This window comes from Eretmochelys imbricata, chromosome 2 (assembly GCF_965152235.1).
Source record: "Eretmochelys imbricata isolate rEreImb1 chromosome 2, rEreImb1.hap1, whole genome shotgun sequence".
Lineage (NCBI taxonomy): Eukaryota > Metazoa > Chordata > Testudines > Cheloniidae > Eretmochelys > Eretmochelys imbricata.
In genome coordinates this window covers 71828236-71841909 of record NC_135573.1, presented here as the reverse complement: position 1 = coordinate 71841909, position 13674 = coordinate 71828236, and the positions used below count along the sequence as shown (strand labels likewise).

The following is a 13674-nucleotide window of genomic DNA, read 5'->3' as shown; positions in this document are numbered from 1 at the left end:
CTCTTAACTGGCCAAACTGGGAACACCTGTTCTGGCTCAGAGGGACTGGACCTGCTTAATTTATAGTGGCCAGCCACCCTGTGACAGGCCACAAGAAAATCACAAAGCTTGTTCTACATTAAATATCAAGAACCCTGTCACCTTCTCACAACCATACTTAACTCCATTAATAAGTTCAGTAGATGAGAAATGGGCATGCAGTCAGTTCAAAATCTGTCCTTATTTTACAGAGATAATTTTTTTCAGTAGAAAATACTTTCCCATGGCTGCAGTTGTGCAGCAGCAATGAGAGAGGATGATGACACTATGATATACAGTAAGTTTTTGTAGCCAGAATGTATGGGGATCCTCTCATTATCAAAATGTTGACAGCTGCTCTGTTGAGAATGACAAAGAATGTCTTGGAGTCTTCAAGTTGGCTGTAAAATTCTTTTGAAGGCAGAAGGATGGGATCCCTTCAATGATAAAACTAGCAGCCTAATTAACCTGATCAAGGGTGTGTTAAACTGCTATGAAGATGATGTATGTGACAAGTAAACAAGAAAAATCTCCACAAGAAGAAAGGAAGTTTATGGAAGTGAAGAAGCCAGATCACTCTAGAGAAAACAAAAAGTATATTAACTTCACCAATTGGCTCTTTAACTATTAACTAGGCAAGTGTTGCATTCTAATTCCATTTTGACCAGACACAGAGAGAATTTTAAGTAACTCATGCTGTGTTATGACACATTCAGCACATTTGTGCATAAGATAACTGCCCACTCTAGTTGGTGTATTTAAAAATGATTCAGTCATTAATCCTTAAGGCATAACTAGACCAAATCTTTTTTTACTGCCATCTCCTATTACTTTGAGAAAAAGTGGCAGTATAAATCAGTGTCCAAGCCTGCTGCTTGCATCAAAATTTGGCTCTGCAAAGAAAGTTCCATTCGAGTTTTCTGATGTGTATCAGGAATGGTAAGTATTTTTTTTCCCCTTTGGAAGAATCCTTACCATTGGGAGCCATGCTTCCTCAACGCTAATCTGTCCTGTATTAACAACAACACATTCATACTGTAATGAATTTTAACTACATGAAATTGTTCATTGACCTGAATAATCCTTAGGGGGAAAACAAGTTCTTGTTTCAATTCTGTCATTTTGACAAATGCATGTGGTTATCCAATTAGTCTTGAAATTGGCTTTGTCATTACAGGAATCTGTTGCAATGAGTGAGCACTTTAAAAACTTAAATGAGGGGGAAAAAGACTCTTTTGAAAATACATTCTACCTACTAACCTGCAGCCACGGTGAGGGATTGAGGTATCTTCATCTCCTTGATTAATAGAGACAGGGAGTGAAAGCACTATGGGACAGATAGGCAGGCAAATTCTGTAGCCAGTAGCCTCTTTAAGCACCCAGCTTGTAGAAGACACTACTCCAACTACTTGATGGATGTGAAAGGAATGGCTAACCGTACTTGACATGAAAAGTAGGAAGGTGCAAAGAGGGCCACCCAGAATTTTAGTGAGGGAAGTACAAGTCATTTGGACTTGTTAGGGGATGGCAGAAGGCCAAGGGGCATGGGAAACAACCTGAGTTTATGCTTGTGACCCTTTCACAAATGTGGGTTTCAATTAGCAAACACAATGAGCTTTGAACTAAGGTTACATCTGAAGTTGCTAGAAATGCACTGCAGGAGTGTCACAGAGCTCAGCTATGAAACATAGTACAGTAATAAACTGCAAATATCATTCTGGCTGGTTACTCTGTGTTGTACTGCCTGTAGTTCTCAGTGGAGTAATTCTTGCCTGCTTAAAATGTTTACTCCCTCTGTGATTATATTCTTCTGTGTTCAAGTGAGCAAATATTATGATTCAATTTTTTCATATTATGATCAGTCTATTTTTCAGTTACATGGAGAAGAATGGGAAGATCCTCCTAATTTAATGTGCAAATAGCTGAAAATTATTTTCTAGTTTTAGTTTAAATCCCCATCATATTTTTCAAAAGTTTACTTTATACTTAAAAATAACCCCTATTTTCAAGCTACCTATGATAATAGGGTGAAGAGGAAATTAAATTCTTACCAGCAAGGAAATTCAAGTACATTAAATACATTAATTTATTTAATCCTTTGATCCCCTTGTAATGGGAATAATGAGTTCATTTAAAATTAAATAATCTAGCAGTAAGCAGCTCATGTATGAGGGGGCTACTCTTCCATGGAGGGTTCCAAAACATAAGGTGTTGAAATGGGTATTAGGCTAGGAGAAAACAGTAGGGAGGGGAGAAGGATAACCCCTCATAATGTCAGTAATTACTTTGAGTGCTAGTGTCTTAGTTATTTTTCATATTTCTTTTTCTTTATTGTATTCCAGGGTTTCACAACATTTTTTGAATCACGCCCCATGTTAGCCTTGGTTTTTTTTTTCTTTTTTTCTCTGATCTCACCCCGCCTTACAATAGCGAGGATACTGCCACCTAGTGTTGCTAATGCATTGGATCAGGCGATATCAGTCAAATTACTTAAATCAAAATGCAAGTCGAGTGGTACTATAACAGTACCTCTTACCTTTACACGTGAGCGGTGCAGTGACCTCGTATGCCAGGTGGCAATGCTGCTTACTCAGATTTGGTTTGGTCCCCGCTCTGTCTTGCCAGCATGGAAAGAGGTCTGCCCTTACGCCATCCAGCTTGTCAGGGGCCAAGGTGGAGGGGCACATCCCCTCCTCATTGTTCCCCTGTCAAATTCAAGTTCTCAAAAGTGTGTGTGGGGGGCATAATTCCCCTGTTTAAAAAGGAGGAGGGGTATGGTCCTTTACCCTCCCCCACACCTCTGGTATCTGTAGCCATGCCTCCCTTGAAAGTTTGACGCAGTCCCCTCACTTGAGAACCTATGTTCTATGCCACTGACCACACACATAAGTATCTGCTATACCTCATTGCAATGCAAAGTGAGTGCAAAGGAGTGAGAGACTCTAAAGTGCACTAAGTCTGTGCTACCATACAAAGCAGTTCCTACATCAAGTCAGATTTTTAATGTCAATAAAGCAGGCTGTAATACTTCCCATTAAGTTTAAAATGGCACCATGCAAGATTAAAGATACAGCTCAATTTGTTCACTGTATTTACGTTTTTACCAGGTTGTCCCATATATGGATTGTTTTAAGAATCATATAGTGAGAGTACTGTAGAAGCCTAAATGTTTATCTTATTTGAGTACTTGTCTGCAGAGTTTAATAAGCCAAATCATTGTTAGGTCAAGGACTGGGGGAAAGAATTCTCCTTTGCTTTGTCAGGAAAACACAACAATCTCAATCATAATAAATTACTGACCTAGTATATTGCTTAGAACTGAAGACAAAATTGTCCAGTAAACAATTGCTTTTGATAAAATATATGGGGGGAGGTGTTAAACACATACAAATATTCCCTGGGACTATAATGAAGACCATCACAAAATACATATAAAAAACCTTGCATGATGAATACTAATAGAACCTGACGCATTCCTGTCAGTGGATTACTTGAGAAAAGAATACACCTGTGTTGAGCACTGAAGGATGAAGATTGCCAGCTCTATTTGAAGCATCATCTTAAAAACAAACAAACACACACAAACACACACACACACACAAACACCACATGCAGTAAACCCTTGTCTATTGTGGAATGTCTCTGTTTTCTGCGAAACATTCTAAACAAATGTTGAAAGGAGAAAAAGCTTACTTAAACAAGGTATTTACACCAATGAATATACATTTTCAAAGCAACGAGCTCTGGAGACTTAGCTGCACAATTCCCAATGTATTTATTTGGAATTGTGACGTTAATGCTATGAAAATATAGACATATGAGTCCCTATTATGTGAAGAAAAGGCCTCATCTGATGAAGTGAGCTGTAGCTCAGGAAAGCTTATGCTCAAATAAATTGGTTAGTCTCTAAGGTGCCACAAGTACTCCTTTTCTTTTTGCGAATACAGACTAACACGGCTGTTACTCTGAAACCTGTTATTATGTGAAGGATTCTTATCATAGCTACTGCAAGAATCAGTCCTATTATATAAGAATGAGGCCTAAAATTCTCTGGGGTGAGGGGAAATGAAAGAATAATTCTCTAAAATGAAATAAAGCAACAACTTTGTGAAAGTAATTCCCCTCCACACACATGAACAAAATGGCAATTCTTTTTTATTAAAATAAGTATTTTACCCCTCTGTGAGCTTTGTCATATCCACGTTGAGACTCAATCAGCTGTGTTATATGCACCATGCAATGCAGAATTTTAGCACTGAGATGGAATAACAATGATCATATAGGACAGTAAGATAGATCTGAGTATCTGCAGATTGAGGATACATCAAGGCATGCTGCCTTATCTATTCTCCTAGTGACTTTGCATACACATTGCTGCTGTTGTTCAATATGATCCCTGAAGGACTCCATATGAGGGGGCATTTGGAGTTGGTGATTAGTTATTTAACAACAAAGATGGGAATCTGCCCAAAAGAAATTAACAGAATCCCTATAAAGCAATTGTATTCACTTCACTTAGTCTCATAGATCGGGTGGACCTTACCTTGTGACCGATTCAGCAAAGCACTTACCTGTTTTGCTGGAAAAAATCCTGACCAGCTCTAATTATTAGCCATTACAAAAATTAACGATGTAATTGAGGCCATAAGCCCACTTACACCAGAGTGTAAAACATTTAAAAATCTCATCCTTTCCTGATTTTCTCCAATGTGTTGCTCAATCAGCATCCCCCAAAAAGGTAGGCCTCAGACTGGATTACAAGCAAACAGATCTTCAATATCAAGTAGTTTGAGCGGTAATTAAATCTCCTTATAGTTTAGCCTTATTGGCACCCCACATTCCATAGCAGAAAAAGTAAGAATAGAATGCATAAGAATCACTGAGAAAGGATCATGGAGATGGATGTGTGGCCTTTCTCTTTTATATATTGGTAAACCTGGCCTTCTGTTCCTAGTGCAGAGAACCTGTCTTTAATAATCCTGTTTGCTTAGTGAGGAAGACAGAAAATCATTTACAGATATAAAATGGCAAGACTGCTTCAAGGAACAGATTTTCTGAATGAGCCAGACTTCAGAACCCTGGCCAGCTCTGCTAGGCATTTGTTTTTCCATGTCTACATGTGAGCAAAATATTTTTCTTCATATTTATTATTGATCTTTTATTCACTCACATACAGACACAATGGAATCTTTTGATATCTTTAAAAACAGTTATTCACTTGTGGGGGAACCCTGACCCTATTGAAGTCAATGCTGCTTTTGCCACTGACTGTAGCTGAACCAGGCTCCAATCTTCTTCCCAGCTGTTTTGTTTGAGTGAATTTTTTGTTTAACCATAAACCATGATAAACTCTGGGAGTACTAAGCTGGGACAAGAATGTCGGTAGCAGTGGGGCGACAGTTATCAAAGCTCTTCACCAAGCCATCAAGATCTACCTTCCTGCTGTATAACATGTTCATTTGTCCTCTGGCTGTATCTTTGTCCTGTTGCCCCACTCCACTGCTGCGCATAATATTTTGTTAGTCTGAGAACTCCCAGGGAAAGTGGCAGTAATTCTGTCCTGATCTTTGAATTGCTTTATTTCCAATTATCAAGTTCACCTTTATTTAGCATTATTTTGTCATAATTTTCTTGAGTTTAATATCTTTTCATTCTTTATAAAGTAAAATTAAACATTCACGTTAAAACTGTGAAAATGATACATTAGACAGAGAGACTCTTTTTAGACTATGTAAGTAAATAATTTTGACAACATATTGGGAAGATATGAAATGTGGATTTAATAAATACACGTTATCAGGTTATGAAGTATTGTCCTGCTCAGCTACAGCGTCTGCATCCTGTAAATACATTTTGAATTGGGTGTATATGGATTTTTGACTGAAAGGAGGGTTCTGGTTCATTTATCATGTAGATATAGAGACTTTTTCAAGTGTCCATGGTTCATCTGAGAACCCGTAATAATATATTGAGTCCTTAATGCAGAATCAACTTGCACTTAATTAATAAATTTTGCATCACTTATTGCCTTTGGAAATTACAACAGCTGCAAAAATTGCTTTGTGGTTGGAAGTTTATCAGAAATAAGACTTGTTCTCTTTTTTCCATGTGACAGGACTGAGCAGGTTGGCAGTCCTCAGACAAAGCTGCTGCTTCTTGAAGATGAAAATGCTATTCAAATGTCTAAATGTCCATAGCATTTGGTCATGCCTTATTCCTTTAGGGCCTCCACTCCTTTTCTCTGGGTGTGCAGTATCCATACCACTTACGACACATGAAGTTGCCTGATGTGCCACTCAGTTCCCTTTACTGGCTGAATTAGAAGTGATACTCCTTCAGCTCAGTGGATAGATATTTAAATTATATTCTACATATATATGATTGGATATAGGATGAGTTCAGTGTTTGTATGTATGCAGCCAAGGATCTTTAGGTCCTAGTTCTGCAAAGGGACTCAGAATCATTGTTCTTTCTTTCCATGTGGAATCCAATTAAATTGAATGAGATTTTGTGATGGAGTCCATGCTTGCAGATCCTTGTGCAGGATCAGAAGGACCTGCCGTGGTACATAATTCCTTGGTTTATCTTTTGTGTTTTAAAGTTTTTCTTTATATTTATCACACTTCATAAATGAGCCATCGATCTCCAGAATTAAAAACTGTCCATTTTAAATTAATGAGCTTCCCATTGTTGTTCAAGATTTTGTTTTTGAATCAAAGTGAGCATGTTTATCAAAATCTAAAATATCACAAGGCTATGGATTCCATTTTATCTCCTGAAAGACAGGATATTTATCCCTTTCCCATCATCTTAATGTGTGCAGCACCTATGCTTTCTCCAGTTTCACATGTCTAATTTATTCATAAGAACTTGAGGCCACTGTGTTAGAAAATAATTTAAAAAAATAAAACACTCATATATTGGGCCAACCTTTCTATTCTTTAGAATCAGTATTGCTATGTTTCATTCATTTAAATCACAGTAAAGGAATTTTATAATTATACTTACTGATAATCTGATAGTGTTTTGATTAATAGTTCCTCTGTAGGTTTGATGGTGGTATTTTAGCTTGAAAGAGAAAAGCCCTTTTTTGTTAATAAATCCTCAATAAAGGATATTGTCTGCAAAATCAGTTTAACTTCTTCTCTTCTCTTAAGATATAAAGTCAAGGGGAAAATATCTCATGGCTGCTTTAGTATCGAAGTAATCAAATTTAAAATATCAATACATCCACATAGCACGGGTGACTTTATCCTGTTAGGCTGATGAATAGTAGAAGTACAAACTTTATAAAATGTAATCAGAGTTGTGGGAAAAAGAAACTATCAGCTGAACACAAATTACTTACCATACTACAAAAAATATTAAATATCTTCAAGCCAGGTGGTTGTCACATTTTGGGGTGGAATCCATAACAGTGAGTGACTATGTCACTACCTGCCCTGTAAACTTGTATGCCTCACGGTGGGTGCATTGCTGATGTAGCTCCCAACTTGGGCAGCTCACAAACAGCCTGACAGCGTGCATATCACAACCTGAGTGTCCGTGTGCTAAACAGCCCTGATTCAGCAGCTCTGACCTGAGCAGCTGGTCTACAACCCTACTCTGGCTCCCACCAGCCTCAGTTACTACTTGCAGGATAACCTCAACACACACCCAGTCCCAAATTTCTCCAGAAAAATGTGTTCTGCAATGTTCAGCCCTCTCCTGGTCAGTTCAGAGAAATATTAAGGTTTGTTGCCCCTTTAAGGAGTCAGTATTCAACAGTTTTTCTTTCTTTTTTTTTTTTACTTTAACTGAAATTATCAATCCGATCAGTTTAAACACAACACTGGATTAGTTTTGATTAAAAATAAAACAAGTTTATTACCAAAAGAAGATAGGATTTTAAGTGAATTCAAGCATAAGAGATAACGTTAGAAATGGTTACCAGCGAATAAAAATGAAAACACTCATCTAAGAGTCAAAAACTTAATCTAGCAAATTTTGGTTCATGGTTTTATTCAAGATGGCCTCTCTTCTCACAGCCTCCCAAAGGCACAGCTGCATTTGTCTTCTTGGGTGAAAGAGAGAACTTGGGGGTTTCTGCCCCTTTATTTTCTTCTGAAGGTTACCATTCCAAGTAATGTTTATTCAAGCAGTGAGGAAGGTGACATGGAGTCTGGTGATGAAGGAAGCTCCACACTCTTTCTCTCACTTACGTGTGCTGAAATGAAAATTGTTCTGTTTACTCCATTTCCTCTCCCTGCTGTCTTAAGGACCCTGTTTACTACTTATATGTAAATTGAGTAAAACACACATTCCTTTGTTTCGGATATACTTGCTTAACAGGTCTTTTGCCTGTCTAGTGGTATCTCACTGTGTATCCAATTCCAATGAAACCAATCAAAAGCTAGAACCTACTAAATTCAGTTTAATTCCTTCCAACTGTATCAATCTCCAGAAATCAACAATCATTTTGCCATTTATCTGACACCAGCAAGAATATTTTGCTAACTCTTGTCACAACCTTGCAAAGTCTTATATGTGTGAATAATTTTACTCACTTGAGTAGTGGCATTTAAGTCAGTTGCCCCTCGGGTTCCTGAGAAATCTCAGACACATACATCTGATTTTTCTGGCACTGTGAATGACATCCCAAGTACCATTAATAAAGGGAAATAAATTAGGGTTTTCAGTGGAATAGTTCTTTAAACCTTGCCTCACTGTACTTCCGATCGTCTCTCTCACTTCTTAGGAAAAATGTGTAATATAACTTTTCCCTTGGAATCTTACAAAAAAGGATTAAGCTTTATGCTTAATTTTGCTCATTGGAGGGGACCCATTGAGTTAATGGATTTTAAGGCCAGAAGGGACCATAATGATAATTTAGTCTGATGTCTGACAGAACACTGGCAACAATAAAATGAAGCAGAAACACATTTAAACCCTATAGGATATGTCTACACTGCCCGTGTCATCTGACTCAGACTTGTGGGGTTCAGGCTAAGGGGCAATTGCTATTTAGACATTCAGGCTTGGGCTGGAGTCCAGGCTCTGGGACCCGATGATGGGGGAGTGTCCAAGAGCTCGGGCTCCAGCCTGAGCTTGAATGGCTACTACAAATAAACAGCCCCTTAGCCTGAGACCCAAGAGCCCAAGTCAGCTGACACAGGCCAGCCATGGGTGTTTAACTGTGGAGTAGACATACCCCTAGAGCTGGTATTAATATATAGACCCATTAATTTTGGAGCAATAAACTTGTGTATGTTGTTTCTGCTCTTAAAAAACAATGGAACATTCTCCATCCAGGATCCTGAAATAGCATAGGTTGAGTCATGCCCAAACCGTGCAAACAGGAAGGTGAGTCATTTTACTCACATTAGTAATTTTGCTGTACTTAGGTAGTCCTATTGACGACTAATGTGTATAAAATTACTCATGCGTTAGCATTGGCCAGACTGGGGCCTTTTTATCTCCCTACTCAATCTGCAATACATCAGAACCCTGAACAGAGAAAAGTCCATGCTTTATTAGGGTAGAAACAAGTTATACAATCTTATTGCTCTAAAATTAACAGGTCTATTTCGTTAACAGTTCTATATGAAATACATATTGGTTTGTCTATTTTCTGTGGTATCTTACTTTCTACACTGGAAGTTAGTTTATCAGGTGTTCATGGATGTCCCTGTGCATGGTTTCTCCACAGCTATGGATACCAGTACCCTGGAAATACTCTGGTTCTTCTACTTTTGGTCTTGAGTCATTCACATACCATAGATGGGTGTATAGTTACATTCTAATTTAATGAATCAATTTCCAAAGAGGAGATAGTGGTTTTAAGGAATCCCCAGCTCTCTAAATACAGTGTAAATATAGGCTAAAATTTTCAAAAAGTGCCTCAAGGCAGACTCCTAAATCCATGTTAGGCACCTAAATAAGGGGTCTGAGTTTCAAAAGGGTTGATCCACCCAGTAACTCCCATTGAATAAATATAGTAACCAAAGGTTGTCATTAGACAATCACAAAATTGTATCTGGTTCGTGTAGCTGTAGTTATACCATGAAATAACAGTGTTACTCCAGTGTTCCTTCTTTTTCCTTGCTCTGCCTTTGGTGATGGTGAAAGGGGAGTTGGCCTATTTTTTTTGTTTGGCAGAGAGGCCATTGGGTCTATCTCTGTTTTTCATAGTTGTTACAATTCTTAGAAAATGTTCAAATATATTATGCAGGAGGAAATAATATTATCTAAGCACAAACTAACAACAAAAAGAAAAACCCTGAAACAAAGTAAAAATTAGGTAGCATTCCTTTCTTAACCCAATTATTTAAAATTATAATTATACTTTCCAAGTTTCAGATGGGCATGTTGCTTCTAACTTAAGACTTTTGAACTGGAGTACATAGTTAAAGTAGATAGTATACTAACAACATGAATAATTCTATGCTGCATTCAGTTGATGAGGTGTATACAATATTTCAGTTTTAATATGTATACATTATATTTGGGTGGTTTAGCTTGTATTTTTTCATTCATACTATAGTGGAAATCTGTTTTATAGTGATAAGTGAAGTATACTGCTACTGTGTTTTAATTTACAACTCTGTCAGTTACAGGCTGTGTAGTTTGGGGTAAATCATGGAAGTTTGCTGACCCTTAGTTTATCTGTATGTCAGATTGGTAAAATAATATCAACCAAATACCATGATATTTGATTAATGTCTGAAAATTATGTTAAGGTCCTTGGATGAATTTATAAAATTGTGAAATACAAATAGCATGCCTTCTCTCTCATACCGAATCCCTTCTTTCCACAGAAGGTGACAGACCACCACCCAGGATTACACAAATAAGAGCTTTTAACCGCTACTTGATATTTACTCTAGCTTTACGGTTACTTAGTTTCTTACACTTCAGTTTCATTAAGGTCCTTTCATTTGAATTTTCAGCATATTTAGAATGACTCCAGCAATTTTTTTATGGGATGATAAACCTCTGATATCTGCTGAATATATATCTGCCTTTTACTTTTGTTTGTACAATGAAAGTTTGTTCTGGCAGTTTCCCATTTGAATAGGCTTTCTTTACGTGATTATGTAATTATAAGTGAATTAAAAATATGTAATTTTGAGTCACCTGTTCAGGATCTTTAGTTAAATAGGATTTGAAGGGCATCAGCATAATGTGTATGATGAACATGTAATGTATGTGGAATTCATCAACACTACTGATTTTTCCGTCAGATAGTCTATATGGGCTGGACAGAAGAACGGGAACAAGACTCCCTTCAGGACCGAATGTACACACCAAAGTTTCTAGCTCTGAGGGGTTCCTCTCTTTACAAATTTATAGCACCTCCAGTAAGTATATTTCTCATATTTTAAATACACTTTTCCCCGCTAAATATGCATACAAGTGTTTTACACAGTGATAGGTGGATCTTTCCTCTGTGTACCAGGATGTCTTCTATAATAGTGAAAAATTATGGGGAATAAAATGTTAAAGTTCTGTAAAATAATTATCAAAGGTATGAAGTGCAGCTAGTAAGCACCTTTCTGCCCACTTACCTGGAGCACTTGGCAAATTTGGAAGGGAAACACATGGTTTGCTGCTAACTATGGAAAGGTCAACCAGCCTGAAGCAAACTGGTTAGATTTGTGCTGAATGATAGCCAACCTTCCAGATTCAGACAGGTGAAGGCATGGGGACTACCAGAGCCTTTTGCATGCTGAGGAAATGAATTTTCAGAACATCTCTGTCTCCAGATTTTATCCTGGATGTTACTTTTTTATACTGTGTGTGAGCAGCAGAGGGGAAGGGGAAGGGAAAAGTGGACTGAGTAATATCGTTGATGTAATTTAGATTTAACCAGCAAAAGGTTTAGGGCCAATTTTTACTACTCTTACTCATGTTGAGTAGTGCCTCACTTGAGCCCTAACTCAACAAAGCATTTAAGCAGGTTTTTTTTAATCTCTGTTCAGCAAAACATTTAAGCAGTCCTGAGGTCCCATTACAGTAAAACACACAGTTAAGGGTTTTATTGGATAGGAATAGATTTAAGCATGTGCTTAAGATAAGCACATCAATTGTCACACACATTGGGAGTGGCAAGGGGAGTTAAAAATTCAAAAGACAGACCGAAAACACAGGAGGATCTCATGATTTTTGAACTTTTGGAATTAGCTATACTGCCTACGCTTAGGTGCTTTGATGAATCAGGACCTGAGCAAGAAGTCTCAGTTATTTCAGTGGAGCTTCACAGGCCTTTGGTTCTGAGATGAGGTAGAGAAAAATTAAAGCTTAGAACCGGAGGAAAAAAATGTCTTTTCTCTATGAGCTGGGAGGGAAAGAGAAGTACATTTCTATGTCCTGTAGAGCAGATTGAAAGTTACCACTCACTGTGAATAAGCGTGACTGAATCTGACCCCGAGACAGCACAATCATTCACTTGTTAGTTTTGGAGGGAACTTTTTCAATGAGATCTGATTTTTTTTAAATGTTTTTCATTCAGGACCAGATTCTGAGGTTCTTACTGGTGCGGAGAAGCACCTTATTCAAGAAGTAGTCCTACTGAGTTCAATGGAATGACTTATGAAGTTTTTTTTTCATAAAAAATATTATACTGTTCTGCAGGAGGTGGGGCAGTGGGGAAGACAGCCAATCGGAAGGGGTTTCTCCCCCAGGAAAAGCTGGCATTTGCAAGAGGGCTGGAGATTCTCACATCCCTGACTGCCTCCAGCTCTGGGCCAAACTCACATAAAAATCATGAGGGTTGACATTGGATGAGAGTTTCATTGCTAGTCTGGCCCTTTCACACTGGGTAAAAGGCTCAAGAAGCATAAGGTGGCTCTAAAGGCTCTGGATCTAGCCATGGAAGGATTCTCTTGGCACAGACACTTGTAAAAGATGGCCATAACCCTTCCTCCCCACCCCACCCCCGACACACACACACAAACACACATACAAAGCAGATATGCTAGGGGCAGGAGGGACCACAGCACTCAGTATTGCAGAGATTCCAGGCAGTCGTGCTGCACTTAGGGCAGCCCCAAAAGGCTGGAGTAACTTGGACAGTTCCCAGGGCTTAAAGCCACTTTACCCTTCCTTTCTCCTGGACTGCAAGTTCTGTGCAGCAAAGTATCCCACCCAGTAAGAGTATCAGAGGGTATCAGACTCTGGCCCTTGTTTCTAAGACAGGCAAAGCAAAATTAGAGTTTAGAACCAGAGAAAAAAAGGTCTTTTCTCCATGAGCTGGGAAGGAAACCAAAGTAAAATTGTATGTCCTATAGAGCACATTGAAAGAGAATGACACTAAGAGTGTGTTAAAAAAAAACAACTTTGTGTGAGTCATTTTCACCAGACAGTAAGTGCAATGCATGCATGTTTGGGGGTATTGGACAAAATTGCTTTATTTTCAAAGATTGCAATAGTTATAAAAATGTCACGTTTTATAACCACAACACATTTGTGCACAGTGTTATGTCTGCAATCAGACAGCTATGTATGTTCTTTTTTTTTTCTTTTAATTTTCAAAGATTAGTATCAAACTGTTTCAATACTACAATTTTTCAGCTTCTAATTATGGGTTACTTAAAAGGGAGTCATAAAAGGACTATAGTTTTTTGTAGCGTAAGCTCCCTGAATCAAGTTGCTTTCTAACCAGGGATGTGCTGCTAA

At 38.0% G+C, this 13674-nt stretch overlaps 1 protein-coding gene across 1 annotated transcript in view; it reads left to right on the top strand.

Annotated features, from left to right (window-relative positions):
- SNTG1 (syntrophin gamma 1) overlaps positions 1–13674 on the top strand; it is a 242913-nt gene that overhangs the window by 156371 nt on the left and 72868 nt on the right. Inside the window, exon 12 of the mRNA XM_077808685.1 lies at positions 11241–11357. Coding sequence (XP_077664811.1) covers positions 11241–11357 — 117 coding nt within the window. The remainder of the gene's footprint in view (positions 1–11240; positions 11358–13674) is intronic.